The sequence below is a fragment of the Vicia villosa genome, linkage group LG6, assembly GCF_029867415.1.
Source record: "Vicia villosa cultivar HV-30 ecotype Madison, WI linkage group LG6, Vvil1.0, whole genome shotgun sequence".
NCBI classification, from domain to species: domain Eukaryota; kingdom Viridiplantae; phylum Streptophyta; class Magnoliopsida; order Fabales; family Fabaceae; genus Vicia; species Vicia villosa.
The window spans coordinates 153,226,708-153,251,683 of NC_081185.1; the positions used below are offsets into that span (position 1 = coordinate 153,226,708).

The 24,976-nt window shown below is 31.3% G+C and overlaps 3 protein-coding genes and 1 non-coding gene across 9 annotated transcripts; all 4 read right to left on the reverse strand.

Annotated features, from left to right (window-relative positions):
- Positions 1–980: 980 nt before the first annotated feature.
- LOC131610575 (large ribosomal subunit protein eL22z-like) lies at positions 981–2,835 on the reverse strand. Its single transcript, XM_058882549.1, has 3 exons — positions 2,706–2,835; positions 2,126–2,371; positions 981–1,267 (listed from the first exon to the last, which is right to left on the reverse strand). The coding sequence occupies exons 2-3, from the start codon at positions 2,353–2,355 to the stop codon at positions 1,123–1,125; spliced, it is 375 nt and encodes a 124-aa protein (XP_058738532.1). The 5' UTR covers positions 2,356–2,371; positions 2,706–2,835; the 3' UTR covers positions 981–1,122.
- Positions 2,836–7,223: 4,388 nt separating this feature from the next.
- Positions 7,224–10,327, reverse strand: LOC131612824 (uncharacterized). Of its 6 annotated transcripts, none has more exons than XR_009287484.1 (7): positions 9,846–9,953; positions 9,308–9,437; positions 9,051–9,171; positions 8,831–8,944; positions 8,649–8,742; positions 7,859–8,540; positions 7,224–7,746 (listed from the first exon to the last, which is right to left on the reverse strand). XR_009287484.1 is itself a non-coding variant. In XM_058884576.1 (6 exons), the coding sequence occupies exons 2-5, from the start codon at positions 9,066–9,068 to the stop codon at positions 8,500–8,502; spliced, it is 267 nt and encodes an 88-aa protein (XP_058740559.1). In that variant the 5' UTR covers positions 9,069–9,171; positions 9,308–9,947; the 3' UTR covers positions 7,224–7,746; positions 7,859–8,499. The 6 variants fall into 6 exon arrangements, 2 of the variants coding, with proteins under 2 accessions (XP_058740559.1, XP_058740558.1); XR_009287485.1 differs by having other exon boundaries at positions 8,824–8,944; XR_009287486.1 differs by having other exon boundaries at positions 7,859–8,083; positions 8,349–8,540; positions 8,831–9,171.
- Positions 9,598–9,731, reverse strand: LOC131615437 (small nucleolar RNA snoR127). The gene has a single exon (XR_009287849.1). It is a non-coding gene; the product is annotated as a small nucleolar RNA snoR127 (small nucleolar RNA).
- An 8,202-nt stretch (positions 10,328–18,529) lies between the features above and the next one.
- Positions 18,530–24,753, reverse strand: LOC131610576 (E3 ubiquitin-protein ligase RFI2). The gene is made up of 6 exons (XM_058882550.1): positions 24,318–24,753; positions 23,789–23,961; positions 22,488–22,546; positions 20,631–20,656; positions 20,162–20,546; positions 18,530–19,295 (listed from the first exon to the last, which is right to left on the reverse strand). Exons 1-6 carry the CDS (start codon positions 24,457–24,459, stop codon positions 18,833–18,835), a joined length of 1,248 nt encoding a protein of 415 aa, XP_058738533.1. The 5' UTR covers positions 24,460–24,753; the 3' UTR covers positions 18,530–18,832.
- Between the last annotated feature and the right edge of the window lie 223 nt (positions 24,754–24,976).

The following is a 24,976-nucleotide window of genomic DNA, read 5'->3' on the forward strand; positions in this document are numbered from 1 at the left end:
TTGAGTGAAGAAATTCCCTAGGAGAGTCAGGCCTCTCGAAGTGCCTATTTTCATCTTTTTCCTTTCCTTTTTCATGCATCTGTGTAGCAGCTAGATCCTGTTTGAACTCTAGCTCTTAATAACAATCAAATATTCCCCTTTAATTCTCTGTTTTACTGTTTTATTCGTATTCTATGCTAAATTGATCCTATCAAAGTACTCTTCCGATCCAATACCAATATCTTCATTATTCTTTTTTCTTGTAAAAAATGGTATCCCTGCACACAAAGACTATTCCCTCAAGTAAAGACAATGATATCTCTGCACATCATTCTGCACGCAAAGACCAATCCCTCTGATCTAGGAACATAACGAGCAAGCTCTTCCTCAATCTTTTATTAGTTAAAATACAAAAAACCTACTAGACTTATATTATATACACACAATTTAGACCACTTTTATAAGAGAATAATTTTATAATAGAAGATAACAAGTTAAAAATAATGTATAAGAATATACATTGCTAGATCTACCCCAAAAAAGTATATATTGATAGTTAATCTATTTTTTCAGTCGGAAATTACAGAAAACGGAAAAATGGATATGTAATGCAAACACTTATAGTTCATTAATAAGAGTTGTAAAATGAAAATTTAAGTATACTAGAATTTGATTCAATATAAGAATTGAAAAATGAAAATTTAAGTATACTAGAATTTGATTCAATATAGGAAATACGGAATATCAAATACAATAAAAGTCAAGATTAAAATTGCTCAATATTCAGGTTAATTCAATTTCATTCAAGGTATGTGTATGCTATTTATGAGATGGACACATAACTGAAATTACCATAAATTATTTTTCAGTTGTTAAAAGAACCAAATATTATATGGGATTGGTCAATTGAAAAGTTAGCATAATTGTTATAGTTTGTAATCTGAAACAAAATGCAAATAAGAAACACAGCAACCGGTATAAACACAGAAAACAACACAGAATAAAATGAAAACTGTATTCTGAATTTCATAAATGGCAACACAATTAAAACTGTTAAACTGCAACAAAGATGGATCATAACTCAAGCAATACTTATACATGCCAAAAGAAACACTAGCTCTAGGAAATAAGTTGATCATACAATTAATCTTCCTCTTCTCCCTCGTTCTCGGCAATGTTGAAGTACCTCAACTCATAGATGTTTCTATCTTTGTTTGAGGCAATCACTCTGAGCCAATCACGAACATTGTGCTTCTTCAAGTACTTTTTTGTCAGGTACTTCAAATACCTGCACCATTTGTTATGGAAATCAAAATGAATTAATCCAAATACATAGACAACATGATGTATCCCAGCATCTGGCTAGTTTGTAAAAGTACTTAGAATATATAAAACATAAAGTGTGCTGGAAATTCAAGAGCCTACATCAGATAACATGGATTTAGAACAACCACCAACTAAAGAAATTTCGAGTATCAGTGGTGAGAAAAAAGAGAAAAGGGATTAAAACATACACTATAACATCCAATAATCCAAGATAGTCCAATAATCCAAGTCACTTAATTATCTTAACTAGTCACAAAAAAATTGTTAACTTATTAAATCAAAGATAAACTAGACCACCCTCCCTTGAGGAGCGTTCAAATCCCACTAATAGCACTCGCCTCCCTTGCTATCTAAGGTCATCAACCTGCCTCCCTTGCTATCTAAGGTCATCAACCTGCCTCCCTTGCTAACTAAGGTCATCTAACTACAGTTAGAAAAACAATCCTATTCTATCTTCTATAATCTGCCTGCGTAATAAAAGATACCTTGCGTAATTTAAATCAAGATAGAAAAACATAAATCAAGGTAAAAGATGAAAAATTAGCTCAATACACGAGACACTACACAAGCATGAAAAGAGTAAGTGAATTTGGGCATATGGATTGAAGACAGTAAATTGATGTGGGGGCCAAAAGAATTCCAACTTGTAATCTCTCAATTCTAATAGTACTCGTCATTTTCTATTAACCCTTAAAAATATCACAGAAGATATAGTTCAACAATGATTCAAAGTATACATAAACACAACAGCTTTAGTATATTAACACAACAGAGATAAATTACAGTTGTAATTGTAAACAATCATTAACAATAGAATTACCTCTTCGAAAAGTTGCTGTCAGAGGTAACAGTAATCTTGGATTTCTCCCTGGTAACAGTGACAGAATCACCAAGAGCGCCGGCTTTGCCACCGACCTTGATCCTCTCTTGAAGAAACTTCTCAAGGGAAGCAATGTCCATGATCTTGTCTTCAACTGGCTTAGCACAGTCAATGGTGAAGGTTGCGCCCTTCTTCTTTCCCTTGGCACCAGCTGCACTAGTCCGACTCATTTTTACTTGTAAATCTCTGAATCAACACATCCAAAACAACAGATAAACATTCATACTCTTCTCATTTCTCATATCATCAAAGAATTATCACAATGTAGGGTTCATATAAATTTAACTAAAATCAATTGAAATTCACTGGGGGATTCAAATTTCGGTCAATAAATCTAATCTTACATAACTAGCAGATTCAAATTTCAGTCAATAAATCTAATCTTATAAAACTAGCAGATTCAAAAATGAAGTATAACAAGAAATTAGTAGAAAAATCTTATAAAAATGGGCAGAATCACTGTCCTCGTTGAAGAAATAGATGCAATTGTAAACAGAGTAGAAGAGAGAGAGAGTGTTACCGTTCAACCGGCGGCGATGACTGCGAACGGAGATGAGAGCAGCTTAGATAGATATTTAGGGTTTGTATTTGTTATGTATATTGGTGGGTTTGATATCGGGTCATATATTGGGCTCACTTAGTATTTCTATATGGTTAAATTATGACTTTACTTGTTGCACTCTTCTTTTTATTTTATACACTCCCTTTTGTAAAATAAAATACGGCGCAAATACATTTATACCCCCTGTTTCCCTAACGGAAGCACTTTTCTTCTTCAAAATTTGAGTTTTTTCGGAGATACATCTAGGGAAGTATTTTATATTGGAAAGCATTCGGGAAATCTCCTAAATAATTCAGTTAAAAAAAAGGTTTCGTAGATGTATCTACGGAACAAATCAACGTAAAATTAAAATAAGGCGCTTCCGGAGATACACCTCCGAAAGCAGAAGGGAAAATTTGGCAACGCACATGGTGTGTGAGAAACTTATAAGGTAAATAAAATAATCTCTTTCAAAAACTTTTTCTCAAAGTATTTTTTTTTTTGTTATTACTGAATTTGACTTTTTTGTATTTGCAGGGAGAAGTATTAATTTTAGTTTTCACAGACTTATAAACTTTCTTAATTTGATTGAAGTTTCTATTTCATATTTGCTCATTGTTTTTTGGAGTAAATGTTGCAAAACTTCCTCTTAAAATCGCTCCACTTAAGTATGAGTTATCAAGTGGATCGTTTTTGCCATAGCTTTACTATGAAGAAAATGGTCAAGGGAGACTCATTCATCCTAGAATCATGGAAAAAATTGTTTGCTCCATTGGTTATCCCTCTTTAATTAGTCACTACGTACTCATGTCATCACCCACCTTTATTGAGTAAGGTGGGGTTACCTTGGGAGTGTCAAACCCAATAGGGCGACATGACTTCAAGTTTGTACAAGTGCGTTTGGCCTGTATTGGGTGAGCTAAGACTCTGCTATATAGCTTACAATTCTCTAATGTGTTTAACCTTCCTTCCTTTCATGGGTAATCTCGTCTTAGGGCCCAATAAATTTATATCAATACACAGCCCCTCATGCATGAGGGCTTAGAAAAGGTGAAGTGATTTGATCCGAGCAAATGTAATTTATTTTTGGGAGAGACTAAGATAGTTGAGTCCTTCGAGCAAGACTTCAAGCTGAGTCCCTCAAACGAGACTTTAAGTTGAGTCCCCCCAGACGAGACTTTAAGTTGAATTTCTCAGGAAAGACTTTAAGTTGAGTTCCTCAGACGAGAATTTAAGTTAAGTCTCTCGGGCAAGACTTTAAGTTGAGTTCAATAAAATAAATGCGGAAGTAAAATTATATAATTACCTCTAGCCATTGTTACGCACTGCTCTTTGGCGTACTTATACTAACATAAAAAAATAAACATCATACATCTAAAAAAATTAATCTCATGCAGGATAATTTAAGGAGAATTAAGGAACACAAACACCTTATTTCCTTCCTCTTAATTAATAATTCGTCGGCTTCCGACAGGCTCAAACTGCTAACAGACTTATTTTTACCTTCTCGAATATGTGGCCACTGGGAGCATGTGGTGATCTCCTCGCTATGGTTTCAAGATGACTTAAGGTTTAGGTCAATTTTACCATGTCTCACGGTGGACGCAATTTTATTTGCTAAAAAAAGTACAACGAGATAATCCTATGTTTGTGTGGTTGCTTTATGTGTTTATGATATTTAGACAACACATAAGGCTTGCTCATCTAGAGTGACCATAGGGCTAGCTCACGTATGTATTTTCTTAATGGAAAATTTTAGACCGACGTATTTTAAGAGGCCTTCTTGGGCCTAGGTTACTAAGTGGAGCAGTTTTGCTCTAGCTCCACTACCAATAAAATAGTCAAGGGAAACTCATCTTTCTAGAATCATAAAGGAAACAATTTCCTTGATTGACTGGCCCTCCTCAGTTAGACATGCACCCACGTCATCACCCATATTTATTGGGTGGGTGAGGTTACCTTGGGCGGCCTGAATCTAATAGGGGTGGGTGTGTTTGGCTTGTACTAGGATAGTTAAGGCTCCGTTGTGTAGCTCACTTTGGTCAGTGTGTGTTAGCCTTCCTTCCTTTCATGGGTTATCCCCTCTTAATTATAATTATAATTTACACATAAACTAAAAACGAAACAAATATTTTTATTATTTAACTAGTTAAGAAAAGGTCAATCCTAGGTTACTTATTAGTTAAAGGTATAGTAATAAAAAAATGAGCATTTATCTTTTAATTTTTATTTTGTAGTACAGTAAAGACTAAAAACAAATACCAGTATCTTTTATTTTAAAATCACTTATACCGAAAATTTTTCAGCAATAACCATGTTTTTTAATTAAATTCCTTCAGTAACCAAGTTTTTCCATCATGTAGTTAAATAACCAGATTTGGCTCTGGTTTTAAGTGGCGGCCCCATATGAGATGACACATGCATTAAAATTTTAAATGGTGGCACCGTATGAGATGGCACATGCATTAAAATTTTTAGTGGTGGCGCCATATGAGATGGCGCATAGGTTTGGAGGATTCAACTCATGTGATCCTAATTGTTTTATTTTTTAATCTATTTAAATAATACTAAAAAATTAATTAAGAAAAATTAAAAACAACTATTTAGACTTTTCACACAGATTAAGAAAAATAATAATTGTTGTATGAAAATGAGAAATTATGAAGGTTTTTACAAAATTATCCTTCATTAATGACATGTGGAAGATAAATTTATATAATTGAAAGGAGAGAGAATAATAAATATTTAAGGATATAATAGGAAAAATAGCATTAATTATTCATTGGAATTGTAAAGCGACTTATATTAAAATACAATTTTTTTTCCAAAATGACTTATAATAAAAAACGGAGGGAGTATAACCATTATATTCGGGGAATAAAATTACATATAATTTAATTGCCCTGTGGTTGCAAACGATCATCGATTCTGCACCCCCTGTGTTACCCTAATTCGTTGTCCCCTACTTAAATGAGGTTCCTGTTGTGTTTGGGTCGAGGGCCCTTGTTGTCCCCTACCCCTATGAGGTTCGTGGTGTATTTGGGTCGAGGGCCCTCGTTGTCCCCTATCCCTATGAAGTTCCTGTTGTGTTTGGGTTGAGGGCCCTAGGAGGTCAATGCGATCAGGGTCCATGTAATCCGTCAGCCCACTAAATAGTCTTGAACATCCACTGTCAAAAAGTAAGTTGCACATGTCCTCAAAGTTTGGTCGTGTTGGTGGGGGGTATGTGTATGGTTGGTTGGGGTTTCGCTAGTACTGGTCAATTAAATTAGGAGGGTAAAAAGCGAATGTTTCTTGTGTTTGGTAGTCATATATATTTGTTGGGTGCTACGATGTTGTGATGTTTATATTTATGTTGGGTATCTTAGGTCATATTCCTCATGTTAGCCCAAGTCGGGGATAAGTTGAGATTTGGAGGGGCCTATATCAGGTTGTTGGTTGTATGATCTTTGTGTCTTGGTATTGTGTTTGCGTGTGTGGCATGTATTGGTCTTGGAGTTATGGTTGGGTGTTTGTGGATCAGTAACGTTGTTGTGTTGGTTGGGTGGGGGATGTGTGTTAGGCTTGTTTTTTGGTGGTGGATGTATGTTGGGTTTGTTGTTGGGTGGTGTATGTGTGTTGGGCATTTGATGACAATGCAACTCGTGTGCGTGGGTCGATCAAATACCTCGGGTGAGACAGAAACTGCTGAGGTTTAGTAATCGATTTGTACCACCTCATATAATTTTGAGTTGGTTTCATTTCATAGGGTGCGACGGAGAATTGTAGAACATGTTGACGACGCCTCTTCCACATTCGACATCATTCGGGAGCACATTGTTTTCAATTGGTAAAATTCCATTGGGCGTCAACCCTAAGAATATGCCATGGTTCCAAACACGTTAGGGGCATGAGATTTCTTTATGCATGCCGAAATGCAGTTTGACACGGCCATTATGGTGCATCTCCATAACGTTGAACCGTATGATCCTCATTTTTGCAGTCCAAACTTCTGCATCTTTGGGGTTGGGTTGATGGTCCAGACTCATATATGATCTCCAAATAAACTTATGATCAAGGACCTCTTAAGATGCTCCATAGAACGTATGTTTCAAAATTTCATTTTAATCGGGGATTTGGTAGCCGAGAAACAAACACACCCATATCTTTTGAAAATCATGTTAAATGACATGAAGAGAAAATTAGAGAGAAAGTGAGAAGAGATGTGAAGAATGGTGGAGGAATGGAGGTGTTACTTATAAAAAAAATGTAGTGTTACTTACGCTTATACGCCATATGAGATGACGCCTCTTCACAAAACTTGTATGCATACGCCATTTCATATAGCGTCTTGGCTATGCATACGCCATTTCATATAGCGCCTCAATTGTTTTTTTAATGCATGCGTCATATGAGATGTCACTACCACTTAAAACCATAACCAAATCTGACTATTTGGGTAAATAATGAAAAAAAATTGGTTATTAAAGAAATTTAATTAAAAAACATAGTTATTGCTGGAAAATTTTCACTTATACCATTGCAATAGCAATAGATTTTTAGTTGTCTGAAGCGGGATTCTAAAATATAATTTTCAATGACACAACCACTTGATTAAAAAATAGAAGCTGAATTTTAAAACCATTTTCTTTTATTTTCAATGACACAGCCACTTAATTCTTACACAGAAGATGAATTTAAAAATCACTTATACCATACCTCAGCATTTTAAAACCACTTAATTCAAAAATATGCCCACAACCATTATACCATAGCGCAATAGAATTTAAAACCACTTTAATGTATAAGATTAGAATCATCATTTCTCAAACACCAAACACTTTTTCGCCACACCAGATAAAAAACAGCATGCACAGCCATTATGTTTAAAGTTCAAAGCTTTCAATATATGCCCCAATTGGTCCAACATCCCTGCTAATACAGCCCAAAATAGGATCTCGGCGAAGATCACGTACAGTAAGACGCCTGCTCTCGTTGAATGCCAAACTTTAATGAAGACGTGCTCTTGGATCCAATAGACCTGTTGACAAAACACATTAAACATCGACAAATATTATATTGATAATAATTAAATCCCACCAGAGTTGTTGTTAATATAATTGAATTGTTATTCAAGGCACTGGTGATCTTACGTTTGTTTCAACTACGGTTCATGCATTGTATCCAAGACTTCAGGAACCAAAGTAAAGAAAATCAGTTAAGATGAATGTATATGTTTATTTTGAGGGCCATCATAATAACACCCAGTAATAAATCCTGCAAAGATACCTCCAGCTGCCATGACATAGACAAGCATGTCATTCATGCCAATCCTTTTAAGGAGGGATGAACAATAACTTTAATCCACAAATATCAACCTGCAATGATAGAGTACAATTTCAAAATCATATAATGCTATGGTATGGTATAAGTGGTTATAATTTCTTTTATTAAGGTAGGTAGCATAGCATATCTTTTATTTTAAAACCTTTATAATAGCATTGCCAAGATGATAGAAATCTTGAAATATTAGCGGTCACAAGATGATAGAAATCTTGAAATATTAGCGGTCACAAGATGAATTCTAAAATAATATTTTCAATGACAGGAAGTGTGCCTCAGCATTTGGATAGACACTCATACAGTAAACTATATCATCTTGGGAAGCTTGTCAAGAAGTTTTCGAAACACGGTCTGATAGTAGAGGTTGGTTCTTTGGTAGCAAATACAATGGAAGAAAACAAGGAACAGAGAATGCAATTCCTAGACACAGTAATGCCAGCGCCACAACCCATCAAGCTTTGTAGGGTATACCCAACAGTAGTTCATCGCATACTGTTGTATCAACAGAAGAAAATAAGAACAAGGAAAATTAGCAATGAAGCATGAGAAACAACAATTACTCACTTCAAAATTCTTAGTACATATTATGCATAATATTACCTATGTTAAAAATAATAAATTTCCTCTCGGGTACATGCTGTTTTGCAGGGAACCCCTCGGGCTCCACAGTTACTAATACTAAATGAGCTTCATCCTGAAAAATCAGTCAAGGTTGTATAAATAAAGCATAATAAATTTTAGCCCGGCAAATTTTGGAGTAAGACTTCATACTCACATTGTACCTGATCACTATGGGTTTTAAAAATTAGCTTTTCAGTGTTGAGCAATCTCCTACTATTGTTCAGCACAACATCTGATTTGTTTCTCTTCAATTGTAACGAAAAGCTAGCGGGTATCTATAATATATTTCGTGTATGTATGTTTATAGAGGTAAGATCGTCTGTCAAGAATTGAAAGAAGACATGATATAATTCATATACATCCAGACGCCGGATACAATACCTTCACTTCATACCACATTTTAGGTTTCAGACCTTGTAGTTGATAAAAGCAAGAGCCACCTTATAACGGCAGAGTTTCTCTCCATAGCTCTTCTCCAACTTTCAAATTGTTGTCCTCAACCCTATTGTAATAATAATAATCAAGCGACCACTATAATAATAAAGTAATAAAGTTAAAAACACAGATTTATGATTTGAAAGTCCAAACCACAAATCAAGAAGATGAAGACATGATTGAGGATTTTTATACACACTCACATATTTCCAAAGCAAAGAGTTGGACTCTTTAATGATGATAACGAGAACGTAAAGCAAAATAATCATATTGCACAGATAAATGGCGGAATAATGCGACAATGAAGACGTCACCCAAATCAACAACTCAAACCTGCAAAACTTCATCTATTTCAGTATACATTGAACCATTTCAAATTAGATAGAATTTAATATAGCAAGAGACTCATTATGAACCAAAATGCTACCAGATATCAAATGTTAGTGAGGGTAAGTAGAAACTTCTCAAGTAAACACAAAAAAACGCAACTGATTCTGGTCAGGAATAGAAAAACCAATCTCTTTGTTTATCATCAGAGAAATGCGCTTCAACATGATCGAAACAAATAAAGCTGGATGCGTCATGGAGCACAATAATGTCTGATTTGGCTAATTCACATCATTCCAGAACCAGGTAGGAGACTTTTATATCAAAATTTACTATAGAATTGAATCAAGATTCACCATTCATTTAGATCTTCGAAAATGACAGAAAGTAAACAGAGAAGAGAAGGAGGGTTACAGTTGAAGAGAACCGGCGGTAGAGCTGCGAACGGAGATGAGAACAACTTAAATAGATATTTAGGGTTTAGGATTGGGTCATATATTTGAATCTAATGTCTGAGTTTTCATAATAATAACCGTCACTTTGTTTATAAAAATATTTATTTTATTTTATTAAAAAAATATAATATAATACTTTCTCCATCTTCTTCAATATAATATAATATAAAATTACCATCCAGAAAAAATACATAATACACCATCGTAATTCATCTGCTTTGTTCAGCACAATAGACATAAAATCTTAATTTCTAAACCCTGATTTCTAAGACTTGTTACATACCTGAATGTGTATTTTAGGTTCTGCTTTAAACTTCCCTTCTCTGTCATGGTCGGAAGAAACTTATTACAACAATTTGATGGAAGTAAGGAAGAAATTTGCTACAACAATTTCATGGAAGTGTATTTCTGGGTTCAACGGGATTGTGTTTGTTAAATGTTTTAAAGTTTAAGGATGTTATAATAATTTTGCAATAATAAAAAAATAAATCTCTTTAATTTATAAATCAAATTTCTAAATAAGCATCGTATGCGGTTTTTTGCCACATCAACGTTTCCAAAAGGGAAAACTGGGAGTAAGAACTAAAAAAAATAAAAAAATAAAAATTAGTATAGGGACTCATTTGTTTGATTTGAAGAAGTCATGATCAATTTTATGAGTTGATCAAAATACGAGGACTAAAAGTATATTTATGTCAAAAAAAATAAAGATAAAAAAGGAAGAAAAAATAATAAGATATAAATCTACTTTTAATATAATAAAGTAGATGACATATGAAATCCTATAATTATCCCTCTAATCACCAATTTGAGGGTGATAAACGGGGACATAGATGTAATTGCATCTCCTTTAATACTTTAATTAATAAATAAATTTTTTAATCATTTGATAACCTTTCAATTATCCATTTTTTCCCATCATTATTACTAACGTGATGCCCTTTTTTTGGAATTGTACAATCTTCCTTGGAATACAGCAAAACCTAACTTTGCAACCATTCACATACCAAATTAATTGTCTTTTTCCTTTAAGCAATTTATCGATGCATTTTCATTGGGTCATGCACACATAGAGCCAAGTGAAGTCTGCATAGTTTCAAATTTGCAAACCCTTTCCCATTCCCCTCGTTCAATTTCGTTTGCCTCTTCAATCCTATAATAACTGCATAATGCAAACCCTCATCCAACATCAACCACCCTAAACCCTATTATTTTTCATATCTGATTAAATCAACTTCTTCTTTGTTTCCCATTCCTCTTCCTTTTCTCTCTATTATCCCTTTTCCCCATATTACAGTATCTCAATGTGTTTCTCATTATATTTGTCTAATTGGGAGTTTTGAATGTTGTTACAATTTCAATGTTTACTTCGGTTATTTAGGGAAGTCCAAATTTGTTGAAACATAGATCTTCTAATCATGTTTAGTTTCAACTACTAACATGCTTTTTCTAACATTTTCGCTATGTTTGCAGATCAAAACAGGTTCAATGTCGATCACAAATTTTTTCTAAACGTTTTTTATTTTCATCATCTTCAAGTTCAAACCAAACCGGGATCGTTGTTTCCGATTTCTTGGAAACATTCACACACCCTATATTTCTTTTCCTATTCTCTATTTTTTTCAAGAACCCTACAATTGAATGGATATTAGGGTTGGCATGTGACCTGCCAAAACACACTTTAAGAGATTATATAAACCTCACAGTGCACATCTTGAATCAGTATGTGACAAAAGAGTTTTCGTTCATGAAAAGAAAAAGCAGCGATTTGAATACATTGTAAATGAGGTATTTCTTAATTCATTATTATTATCATATTTAATAAACTTGATATGTATGATAAATAAGAAATTTTGTTCTTTTGCACTTTCAGAATCTAACTACACCGGATGATACAAATGTTGTAACAAGTGGAATATAAGTTGGAGTTATCAACTGTAAGTCAATAAGTTACTATATAGAAATTTAATGTTGAACACTATTTGTATACCCATTTATTTAACTATTTTCTTTCAATTTTTAGCAAACTTTGTCTGCGTGAGGAGAAAACAGTCCTGAATGTAACAGTGCGATAACTCCGTCCAAAGTTGTTTCAAATGGGGAAAAAGATAAACATGTTAATTGTATATCATACGGAGCAAATCAATTTGTTGGTACCAAAGCAACGAAGAAAGTGAAGGTTAAGCCAAAGAACTGATAACATTCAAATTGCATTTGGATTAAGGCTTATGTTTGGGTAGCCATCAATTAGGAGGGTGTTTAATATAGAAAATTTTCATAACTTTGGTTTGACTATTTTGAAGTACATGAATGACTTACTGTTAAATATCATTTGGTTGTTATTTCTGGCATTTTAGAATGTTAGATTTAATGTATTTTGGATCATTTGCTTTTATTGTTGTTTGAGGATCTTTTTAGTTAATTATTAATATTTGCATTTATCTTAATATATCAGTAGAATTGTTTGTTCATATTTTTTTGTAAATGCAATTCGAATTATGATATTATCCATATGTTAAAGTTATCTGTGATATTTCATTTACTGTTATATTCATTGTAATACTTAGGAAAGTAGATGTCAATGCATCAGATTTGAATAACTAATATGTTGCAACATTGTATGATCTATGAAATGATTACAGTTGCTATTGTAAATTTAGTTACTACAATGTAGAATAGAATTCTCCATTTATACTATGTTATCTTGAATATTATGAATGAAATGATTATAAATTATAATCCGTGAGTTTGTTTGGGACACTTTGGTAAATAGGGTTTATTGATTTTGAGTGCAACACTTTAGTCAAAACAATTTAGAATATAATTCTCCATTATACTATATTATCTTGAATATTATGTATGAAATGATCATAATTATAACCTTTGGTTAAGAGAAAATGGGAAAAACCAGTTTCTAGATGGTTTAGGATTTAAATATGGAGATAGAAGATTTTATTTGTATAAAAATTTTATGATAGTTTTTTCTACTTATTGATATTATTGATATTAGCTACTCATACTTATGCTAAATAGACGGTTGAATAAGAGAATGTTGTGTACTTGAATTGTCAGTCTAATGCAATAATTTTAGTTATGTTTGCAGGTTTCTTTTTGGTATATAATTTTATTTGTAATTTTGTAGTTTGGATTTAGGAAGTGTAAGAATAAGTTTGGTTATACATCTGACCTTAAGTTTTGATGATAACTTTATATGTTATCTTAAATAACAATTGTATACACTGACGGTCATTTTCTTGCAAAATATTATAAATGAGAATAAGACAACTTTTTTTTATCAACTCTAACAAATTTATTCTAATTATTATTGCAGCTAGAGGTGTCAATTTAAGAGGCCAATTAATTTGGGCCCCAGCCCTATAATAAAGGGGCCTAAAAGAAATCAATGAATACTAAGCCCTCAAATACATAGGCCCCAAAGTTAAAAGGCCCCAAAATTTTAAAGAGGGCCATAAGGCCCCAAATTAAAATAAAAAATTTAATTTGAAAAATAAAATAATTCAAAATTCAAAAAATAATAACTTTTAAATTAAAAATTAAAAAAGTAAAAAAAATATATTAAAAATTATAAAAATTATATTAAAAGTAAATAAAATATTAAAAAATTATAAAATTATATTAAAAAGTAAAAAAAATATATTAAAAAAAAAGTAAAAAATATATTAAAAAGGTAAAAAAACTATATTAAAAAGTATTAAATATTTCAAATTCTATTCAATTATGTGACTTGTTAGTGTATATATATATATATATATATATATATATATATATATATATATATATATATATATATATATATATATATATATATATATATATATATATATATATATATATATATATATATATATATATATATATATATATATATATAATAGCATCAAAATAAAAAGTATTTATTATTATAATATGTTCCTAGAACTTGAAGCACGAATACAATTATCATAAAGGTCGAGACAGAACTGAATTCAAAATGTTGCTAATGGCAAATTATGCAAGAGTCTTCACACACCACAATCTTGTTTTTCACTTTTCTCAATTCCATTACTTTGTCACATAGACCCGTGAAAACAATTGGAACATTGTTAGAAGGAAATTTTTTTATATAAAGAGACAAACCCATGATTTTGTTACCATTTCCAAGTGTAAGAGTCTCTTTGTTGCATATCAAAATTGAGTCTCCGTGCTACAAGAAATGGATTAAGTATGGAGTCTTTGTGTTTTTCTTTTTTTTTGAATAAAATAAGGCCCTCTCAATGGGGCCAAAAAAAAATGCATTAGTTAAAGGGCCTAAAATTTTAGGCCCTAAAATAAATCTCAATAATTAGGGGCTTAATATATTGGGGCTTTAGTGGGGTCAAATAGTTAGGGCTTTTAATTATGGGGCTTATTTGACAGCTCTAATTGCAGCTGCCATTTTTATTTTTTCAAGGGATTAAAAATGTGCATTCCTTCCAACAATTTTATTCTAATTATTATGGCAGATGTCATTTTTAATTTCTCAACGGAATATAAATGTGCAACAATTATCGTAGCTTTTAAAACAACACCGATTACAATTGGGGATTGTTTTTAAGAACATCAATTTACAAGATATCAATTTTCATTAATTTAAATAATCAATTTACAAGATTTTTTAAGACTGCGTTAATGTTTCTAATCTAATATATTTATTATTTAAGATTTTTTAAATATTTTCTTCCTTTATTTCAAATGGGTGCATTAATGTTTCTAATCAAATATAATTATTATTAGATTTTCTAAATACTTTTTTCTTTTATATAATCATCCTATTTTATAATTTTTTATTATTGCTATTTCAAATAAAAATATGACTGGTGTCCAAGATTATAAACGAATAATATGTTCAAACTGATCCAATTAAACAATTATTTTTAATTTTGTGAGATAAATATGTGTTATTAATAACTATGTTTACATTTATTTTCTATTAGATAATAAAATCATATAATATTAATAGAATTCATAAATTTATAATAGAGAAAAATTTAAAAATTATAGGCATGCCCGACGGGCCGAACCTATTTTTGTGACGGGCCGACAAAATATTTACTTAAATTGAACGGATGTTAGAGATCATATGTTTAATGACTTCCGAATCACTATAGTATATAACTTTTAAATTACTACACAAATTTAACAACATAATATTATTCAATTCATTAAATCTAATCAAATTATTAAATCAATATGAGTAATTCTTTAAATTTTCAATGCAGAGATAAAACTTATATTTTGATTTTATTCAAATTATTTTATAATAATTAATTTTATATTTTGATTTGGTCTTAACAATATGCAAATCATATTTACACTTATTAATATGCAAATCATATTTACACTTATTAATATACTAACTAGCCCATGATTTAAAATATCTTGACTTTTAATAATTATAGTTATAATATATTTATTTTGGGAAAGATAGTATATTAATTTTTAACGATAACATTTGTTTTTATATTAAAAAAATCAGATCATTTATATTATATTTATTATTTGTTATAATAATAAATATATTCATTCATTACTGTAATAAATCTATACATTAGTATTTTTCAACTATTTAAAAAAAATGAAAAAAGAGGTACTTTTTATTATAAAATAATTATCTTATTTTTAATAAAGACTAAGAGAAGTGATTTATTTATATAATTTTTTAATTATAATATTCATTTCAATTACATAAACTTTATTCTCTCTCTTTTTTTTTAACCTTTTTATTATAATATTCATTTGAATTGAAATATAATTCATACATATTAATTGTCAAATTTTATTAATATTTTAGACTATTGATTTACCCAATACATTGTTTCACTACTTTTATACCATTGTTTCACATTTTACTGTGTGTCATAACAACCGTAGAAAAATATCATTTATTTTGTATTAAATAGAATGAAATCTTTTTATGTCATATTTTTTTATCTCATTGAATAGTATATTTTTTATTTCATTAATCAGTATATTAATTGTAATATAATTAATAGTGTATATTAATTTTCAATTTTTATTAATATTTTGGTCTATTGATAAATTTTCAATGCAGATAAAAATGTTCTTCAGTTATATTATTTATATTTTACTTTTAAATCTACTAAGAAGGTAAATGCCTACCATATTTATTTTCATTTCCTAATTAAAACTAATATAATGATGACATTTATTTTCATATTAAAAAAATTAGATTATTTATATTATATTCATTATTTGTTATTGTAATAAATATATTCATTGATTACTGGAATAAATCTATTCATTAACATTTTCCAACTATTTAAAAAAAAGAAAAGAGAGGTACTTTTAATTTAAAATAATTATCTTATTTTTAATAAAGACTAAGAGAAGTGATTTATTTAATATAATTTTTTTAATTATAATATTCTATTCAATTACATAAATTTTATTCACTTTTTTTTATTATAATATTCATTTGAATTACATAAATTCCATTCTATATATTTTATTATGTATTTTTTTCAAAAAAATGCCTAAATTGATCAATTTACTTTAAAAAAGTGTTAGTTACGACTATATCAAAAAAATAGATTATCAAGACGATTGAATTTATAATTATTTTTTAGAAGAAAATGTTTTAAATTTATAAGAAATTTCTTATAAAAACAAAAATTTATTATTCTTTTTGCATTTTATACACATTTTTAACCATTGCTATATTATATTAATTTGCTATTTATAACGACATTGTAAGAACCGTGCGAACGCACGGGTAAAATGATTTATTTTTTTATTTTATTTTTCTATTAATATATATTTTTTGACGGGGCAAAGCTACTAAATTTGTATATATTTTATTTACATTTTTACCCATTATTACATTATATTTATTTACTATTGATAGATGACTACTTAATTATTTCCTTTATTTTTTATTTTTCATAAGTAAATATTAACCTATAAGTGAAAACGATTTCAAATGCTTATAATAAGATAGGGTACGAGTGACAACGAACAAAATTTGGACAAAAAATTTGGTACCTGTTACCAAATCAAATAAATATATATTTATTTATCATTTATAACATTGTGCAATCTGTGCGAACGCACGGATAAATGATTAGTAATGATAGATTTATAACGATATTGTATGATTCGTACGAACGCGTTCGCACGGGTAAATGACTACTAATGATATATTTATAACAATATTGTATGATTCGTACGAACGCACAGGTAGCTGATTACTCATGATAGATTTATAACGATATTGTATGATTCGTTCGATCGCACGGGTAGATGACTGCTTAAGTATTTCATTTATTTTTTCTACTAAAGTATATATTTATAACTATATTAAATTAATATTTATATGACAATTATAATTTCAAATATTTTTTCTTTTAAATTTACATATTTTTTATATATATTTATTAATCATCATTATATATTTATTTATTTATTATTTATATCGACTTTGCGTGACCCGTGCGAACGCACGGGTCCTTTACTAGTTATAAATTAAAATGCTATTTAAAATAACGTTTGAAAAATAAGCTATAAGCTAACAAATTAAATTATACGTTCGTGATAAAAAAACCTTTAACAAACAGATCAAAATTACTATTTAAGCTTATAAGCTATATGTTATCAGACTACAAAACTGTAACAAATACTCCCTCCATCCCAAATTATAAGAGAAATTCATTTTTTAGATTCATTGAATAATTAGTGTATCTGGTCTTTATATAGACCAGATACATTAATTATTAAATGAATCAAAAAATGAATTTCTCTTATAATTTGGGACAGAGGGAATATAATAGTACCTTAATATAAAATTTAAATATATGTCTTAACAAGAACAATTTTATTTTAATAATTGATCAAATAAATTTGAAAAAAACAAATATGCAAAAAAAAAAAAAAGAAGAGAAGTTGAAATTTTCAAATTTTAATTTTAGAATTCTTTTTGTATGTAAGATTAGTAGAAAAATCGCTTGAAAATAAATCACTCCTTTCAATGTTTTTCCGCTGCCTTAGATCATTCTATACAAAACTTTACTCTGATTTTACATAAGACCCCAACTTTACTCTGATTTTACATGATGCCTTAGATCATTCTATACAAAATTTTATTCTAATTTTACATTAGATCATTCTATACAAAACTTTACTTTGATTTTACATAAGACCTCGCAAGTAGACACTTTACTTTGATTTTACATAAGACCTAGCAAGTAGACGGTACACTTGATTTCTTTGAATCAGCCGCAACCCGAATACAAAACTTTCAATGTTTTTTCAAAATAGATATCATTTTCAATTTGAAATCAATATTGACTTTTTACCCTTCTAAATGTATCATATAATTAAGAACTTATAACTTATATATTATATCCCAAATTGCATTTATAAAAAAAAAAACACATTGATAACTTATAAAAAAAATAATTTGGTAAAATTCATATTCCCTTTAATCTACTTCTTACATTTTTTAATACATTTAAACAATATTTTAAAGCTGGTAAAAAACTAGCGACATTTGCAATGAAATGGCGAGAGATAATTTTAAAGCGCATTCTCACAAGACATTTGCATGAGAGCTAAGATAAGGAAAGTAAATCGATTACGCACTACAAATCCAATTACTGCATATTCACTCGATTGATAACTTGAGAAGACAACGCCTCAATATTTCTTTACAAAACCTGATATTCCATCTAGATATCATCTTATTTTATGCCCTCCAAAGCATTAAACCAGAGGAGGCCAATGTTCATTCACAACGCCCCGTAGCTGCCAGAAAGATCAATTCCATGGCCAGCCAGAGTATATATAGAGTCTAAGATCACACCAGCCAGGCCAAAGCATTATGTAACATTTTTTAAGCATAAATAAATTTTGATTCACCATAATAATGGTAGTTTGGTATTAACAAGTGTGTCACCAATTTTGTGAAGATGTTCTGTCTGAATCACTCCTTAATCGATAGCTAGAAGATATGAAACCTGGGTCTGACCTGCTGGCAGTCTGATGGTATGCTCTCCAACTTGATTCTCTACCAACTTGGCTTAATGACGATGAAGGCAAGTGATCTCTTTCCCATGCATGTAACTGATTTGGAAGACGGGTTTCTTCATGAAAATTGCGTCCTCCTGGGACATAAACATAGCTAGCACTTTGGTCTGGTGCTGAGGCCAACGATGCCAATGAAGCTAACCCACTGTGACCGTTGGATCTTCGAGCGCTAGAAGCAACAGGTGCCCGTACTGTGGTAGAATTTGGAGGTTGCTGTTGTTGATAGTATGCTTGAAGCGCCTGGACTCTATCACGGGCACGAGCATTGATTCCTGGATAAGGAGGAATCATGGAAGATGCAGCAGAGTTCCCAGCTCGAGTAATAGTACTGCAAAATTACACACCTCAGGTATCAAACTACCAGTCAGCAAAGTTGCTCACTTTCATCTAAATATTATTTTGGTACACCCAAATATATCCCCTTTATTTTTTAGTTTTTATAAAAAATATATTTTGTTTTTAATCGTCGCAAATATACATTAAACATTTTATCTTAATCCCTTCAATACTGACTGAATAAGGACTGAAATTAATATTCTACACATGGAATAAAAAGAATATTACACATTACATATACTAAAAAATCAAAAAAGTATATATTTGCAAACATTAAAAACGAAAAGAAAAAAAAAACATTTTTATAGGATTAAAATAAGTTTAGGTGGTTTGAACATGTAAAGAAAAAAAAACATGTAAAGAGAAGACCTATAGATCATGTTAAGGAGAATAGACCAGATGGTTTGAACATGTAAATAGAAGACCTATAGATCATGTTAAGGAGAATAGACCAGATGGAAATGAGTCTGACAAGTATAGGTAGAGAAAGACCTAAAAATACTATAAGAGAAACTATTACGAAAGATCTTGATAAACAATTCGGATAGAAACATCGTCTTGGATAGAACATGGCGTATGACTTAATTTGATCCATGTAGCCGATACCACTTAGTGGGATAAGGCTTGTTTGTTGTTGTATTTTTATAGGATTAAAAGCAAAAAGTGGTATATTTACAGGGACCAACAATATATTTAAGTCATTGATCTATTAGTTTAATTTAATCCACTTTCACTAGACAGGCTATCGGTGCATGTTGTATAATATGATTAGTTTCATGAAGTTACATTGAGGCTCAAGCAATATATTGCTGCAAACTTAAAAGCATCCTAGCAAGGTACAGGAATTTAAAGAGATACCTGTGTCCTACAGGGAACGGATGCATATAAGATCCGGATCTAGGGACCTCTGAACCACCCCTGACCGACCTTTGAGTACTTTGTGATACTGAGGGCTGATCAGCAGCACCGAGATGGCTGCTGCCAGAAGAGAAATGGGAGGAATGGTGATCCCAACTGTGATAATGAAAAACCACCGCCGGAATTGTGTAGGATGTTGACATGTCGCCATGTGTAGGTGGACCACTCCAGTGATTGAAATTAGAAACTTCTGAAACAGTTCCACCAGAGTTGGAGGTGGAGGGATGTATTGGTCCAACATAAGCAATATATGGACAAGGATGATTACCAGAAGACAAAGCTGAATGCTCGGAAAACATAGCATGTGGTCCCAGTGCATCATGATCTGCAATCAAAATTTCAGTCAACATAGAACTGTCAAATGCAAGTTGACGAAAGGGAGGGTAGTATACAGGTAAAAGAATCTTACACGCAGCTGATGCAAATTCCCGTTCTCTGTAAAAACAATACAAGCATAACATGAGTTACCATTTCATTAAAAAAAATGGTAAGTCCCCAATCCATAACATTTACATACTAATAAAATGACGACCAATCTTTTCTTTCAACAAGTCCAAGAGAGATCGTGATTTTGCTCCACAAATAATAGTTATATATTAGTTACGAAACCACCCATAACATTCTAAGCAAATCTTATTTTGGAAATAACCAGCAATGTCATTTAATAATAGTTTGAGGACCAGAACAGTTTTGAAACGCAACTTAACATTCTAAACTCTAAACTAATCAACTTCAGATACTACTTTCAATGGAAAAAATGCAAGAGATATATAATAAAACCAATACCATTCATGCATAGCACTTAGACTCCTTTTTTGTTTTACTAAATAGAATGAGATGTTTCATTACAATAAAAAAGGGATGCCTTGACACAAGAGCTGTAGTTAGTGCCAGTAGGAGGTTTCAGCTTCTTTTCTCAAATATGCAAATGTAAGGCTGCCTATAATAGATCCGAAATGGATATGTCCTTCCGTTGGCCCTTGCAATGGCGGGAGCTTCATAGCACAAAGTTGCATTTTATTTCATTACAGGAAAAGAGGATTACAAGCAATGAAGATAAGATATATCATTACACCTTTTTTTATTTTATGTACTAAATAAGATTTTCAAATTGCGAAATTCTACCCAAACTCATATCTATAACCTGTATTGAAAGTCTAAAGATTATCTTTCCCATACACTAATTAAGAAAGAATACTGTTGGATTGAGCACTTACACTAGACATACACCATAGTTGTTATTTGACGCATAACTTGTTCTACTTAAGTCTATCGTCAAGAACCACATTCTCATCTAACTTTGGCCTTACCCATGCCTTGCCAAGGCAAAATGCTGGCTGACCACAACCAACAATCTTCCTCCCAGCACCTACCTCAAGAGTTTGGGCCAAAGGATGCTGGCTTAGAATCAATGACTCCCTTTTTACTTCATGTTTATGCTATTACAGCCTACAGGCATTGAACTCGAGTCAAGACATTAGCTATAATACCACTCTTTGGATCAAACGGTTACTACTAAGCTAACATAACCCTTCTTACAGACATCCCATTATATTTTGGCAGTTCCCAACAAAACTAGACCGGTCTATTATGTATATAATTCTGAAGTGTATTGACTTACAGTCTGTTAGAAACTCAGTTCTCTATTGATCATAATTCTGTTGTAACCGAATTTCTGTTTTCATTGATTAAGAGTTAGTTACAAGGGATTGCATTTATAGTAGCAATCCTGTAACCTGCAGTAGCAGGTTACCTAGCCTTAGTGACTTACAACTGCCAGTCACATTCTAATAGCTATCTTACTCTAATACAGTCTTACACAAAAGAAGAAGGGAAACTCTGTAGGATCAGCATAGCACATAACATTTCCAGCTCTACTAATGTTGTTCTCTTCAAATTCTTGATACTTTTCTCCAAGCATTCTTAGGCTTTTCCTACTTTTCATCTTATCTCCTAATTCTTATCTTAATCTAAAATATATCTGAATTCTAAAATTTATTTGGTAATGATATTAATATCACCAATAGCTTTAGCCACATTGGACTTCATTAACCTAATCCAGTTCCAAGTTAAGTAACAAGTGGTATAACTAACACTCAAGAGTGCAATTGTATCTTAGAACTGGCCTTCACAAAAAGTCCTATGCATGTTATCGCATAGGCAAGACACTTCAAAGCACAAAAGACTAACACCAATAGGAATTTGGACAGAGATTAGTCTGCAATCTGCATGCATATTTTAGTATGTTTTCAAGTTGTAAGCTTACTCGTATGAAGATGGAAGGTGGGTAAAGTTACCAAATGGGCACCAGTGAACTCCCATGGACTGCAGAAAAAAAATTTGGAAATCAAAGTTTAGTCAAAATGGTAGACAAAACATATTTATACTCACAAAAATGAAAATGAAAATAAACAAGATGATTCCATTTAAAGCAGACAATCCAATCTTGAAATTCTCAGTTCCAAAACTATCAAACATTAGAAAGAAAAATAAAATTGGAAAGATTTAAGAACTACTTGGCCTGTTAATAAGCGGAAGAGGAAGTCAAACAGTATTAGGTCCAAATTTAGGCTAAATACATTTTTACTTTTGCTTAGGCCGGAAGAAGTAAATGGTATAAAAATAATAATTAATCAGTAGGATTAGTTTACACATTTGGGAGATTTGAACTTTGAAGGAAAAAGCATAGGAATGAATAAGGCAACAGAAGAGAGAGAGAGAGTTAGGATTCACAACAGGTCAAAGATAATGAACTACTATTTTGAGTGGATAAATGCTTGCGACATACAGTTTTTCTCCAACTCAGATAGCACTCAATCTTTTATTTTTGCCTCCAGAATACTTTTCATAAAAATATGATGTATGTGCTGGAGTAGGCATAGCTAAGTGCTACCTGCTATCCTAAAATAACAATTTTGGGCAAAACCCTTTCAGAAATCAAGCAGTGTTTGTTAAAATTTCTTACTTACTCGTACATCTATGTAAAATAAGTGTGCAATGTTATTTAAAAAAAATTGTAACTCAGTAGAGGTTAGGATGGAATGAGATTAATCTCTAGAACAAATGACATAGAACAAATGATGACTAGAACAAATGACATGTTGCCAATTCATAGATAACACAGTTTCGTAAAGCTGTTCTGATACATATTTTGTACCAGCCAAGTTCAGTAATAGTAGCCCACCAATGTGTCACAACTTGCATGGTAAGGTGGTTACTTTACCCTTGCATTCGCTAAGGAATTGGATTGGCCTTATGGCCCTCTTTAGTGTTCTTCTCATGGTTGTGCTTCACCCCGATATAATTTGGTTTCTGTTATTACTTTTCCTACTCAGGAAAATTCTATATTAGCAAATGAAGGGGAAAATGCTATTCTTTAGAGGGTATAGAATCTTTCAACTTCGGAAACAATAACACACAACACATACGCAATAAATAAGTTTGCAGACATCAAAATCATATAGAACAAAACAAAACAAACACATAATATCTATCACAACTGTTTATCATATAAGACACTGCGAAAACGCCAGGAACAAGTATAATAACAGCCACAGTTTCTATTACCAGTTCAGAATAGCCAAGATCAAATGCATCCTCTTCACGTGTCCAATCATCCATATTGAACTCTGGATGTGATGATCTGCTGCTGGTACCATAAAGCCACTGACCTTTCTCAACCTTCCGACAATTAGGACATTGCATTGCTCCTTTTGCATTGAAAGCCGAACCAATGCAATCTAAAACCATTAAAGAATAAAATAATAAGCATAACAATAACAATATGATGAGCTCGCTCACATGCAGAAATCAGCTATCACTATCAGCTATGCGTTTGTTAAAAGTCGAAAAACAATAAAACACCTACTAGTTGTACAATCGGATTCAAACCAGAGCCATTAAAGCTAATAAAATCACAACTACACAATTAATAAATTACGAGAGTTAATAATTCAGAAACATCGTCAACACAAAACGTTCATCAGTGATGAAAATTAAAATTCAGATCTAAAAAAACCAAATCAATTAACGATAACAGTTAAAATGCAGCATCGAATCGAAGCAGAGCAAGATGAAGAATCAATGAAACCGTTACCGAGATGAAATTGATGACCGCATTGAAGCTTAGTGAAGGATCTACCACCGTGATCGGAAACAATCTCGAGGCAGATTGAGCAAAAAACGGAATCAAACGATTTGCGTGTATCTCGATCATCGTCACCGATTGCAAGATCCATCGTTGAAATTCAAAAACCTAGAAAATTATCGCATCGAAACGCTACGAAGAAGGGTTTGTGATTGCGTTGTGATGTGTGAGAATTAGTTAGAATTTAGAAGGAAAAGTGAAAGAGAGTGTATTAAAGGTTAGATAGATCTAAATAGTTTCTTAGTTTTTTCCTTTCGGTTGAGATGAAAGTAGATAAATGAGAGAAAGAGAGAGGACGAAGTTTATTTTGCTTTGGGAATTGGGATTAGTTTTTGGATGTCAGCAAAATATTCTCTCGTTGTTTTCTTTCTCTCTCTTCTTTCTATTTCTTAGTTGGATGGTAGTAACTACGAAAATTTTCAAGCAACGTATATTCACGTCAGGTCTTAATTTTACAATACACGCTTTCATTTAACTCGTTTTTATTTTATTTTATTTTCCCATAGTTTTTTAAGGAAAGTTTATGAATTTAACTGAAATAATTGTTAGTTAATTAAAATAATTAGGGATGTTTTTAGGTGGGGTTGAATTTATTCAAAATCATGACT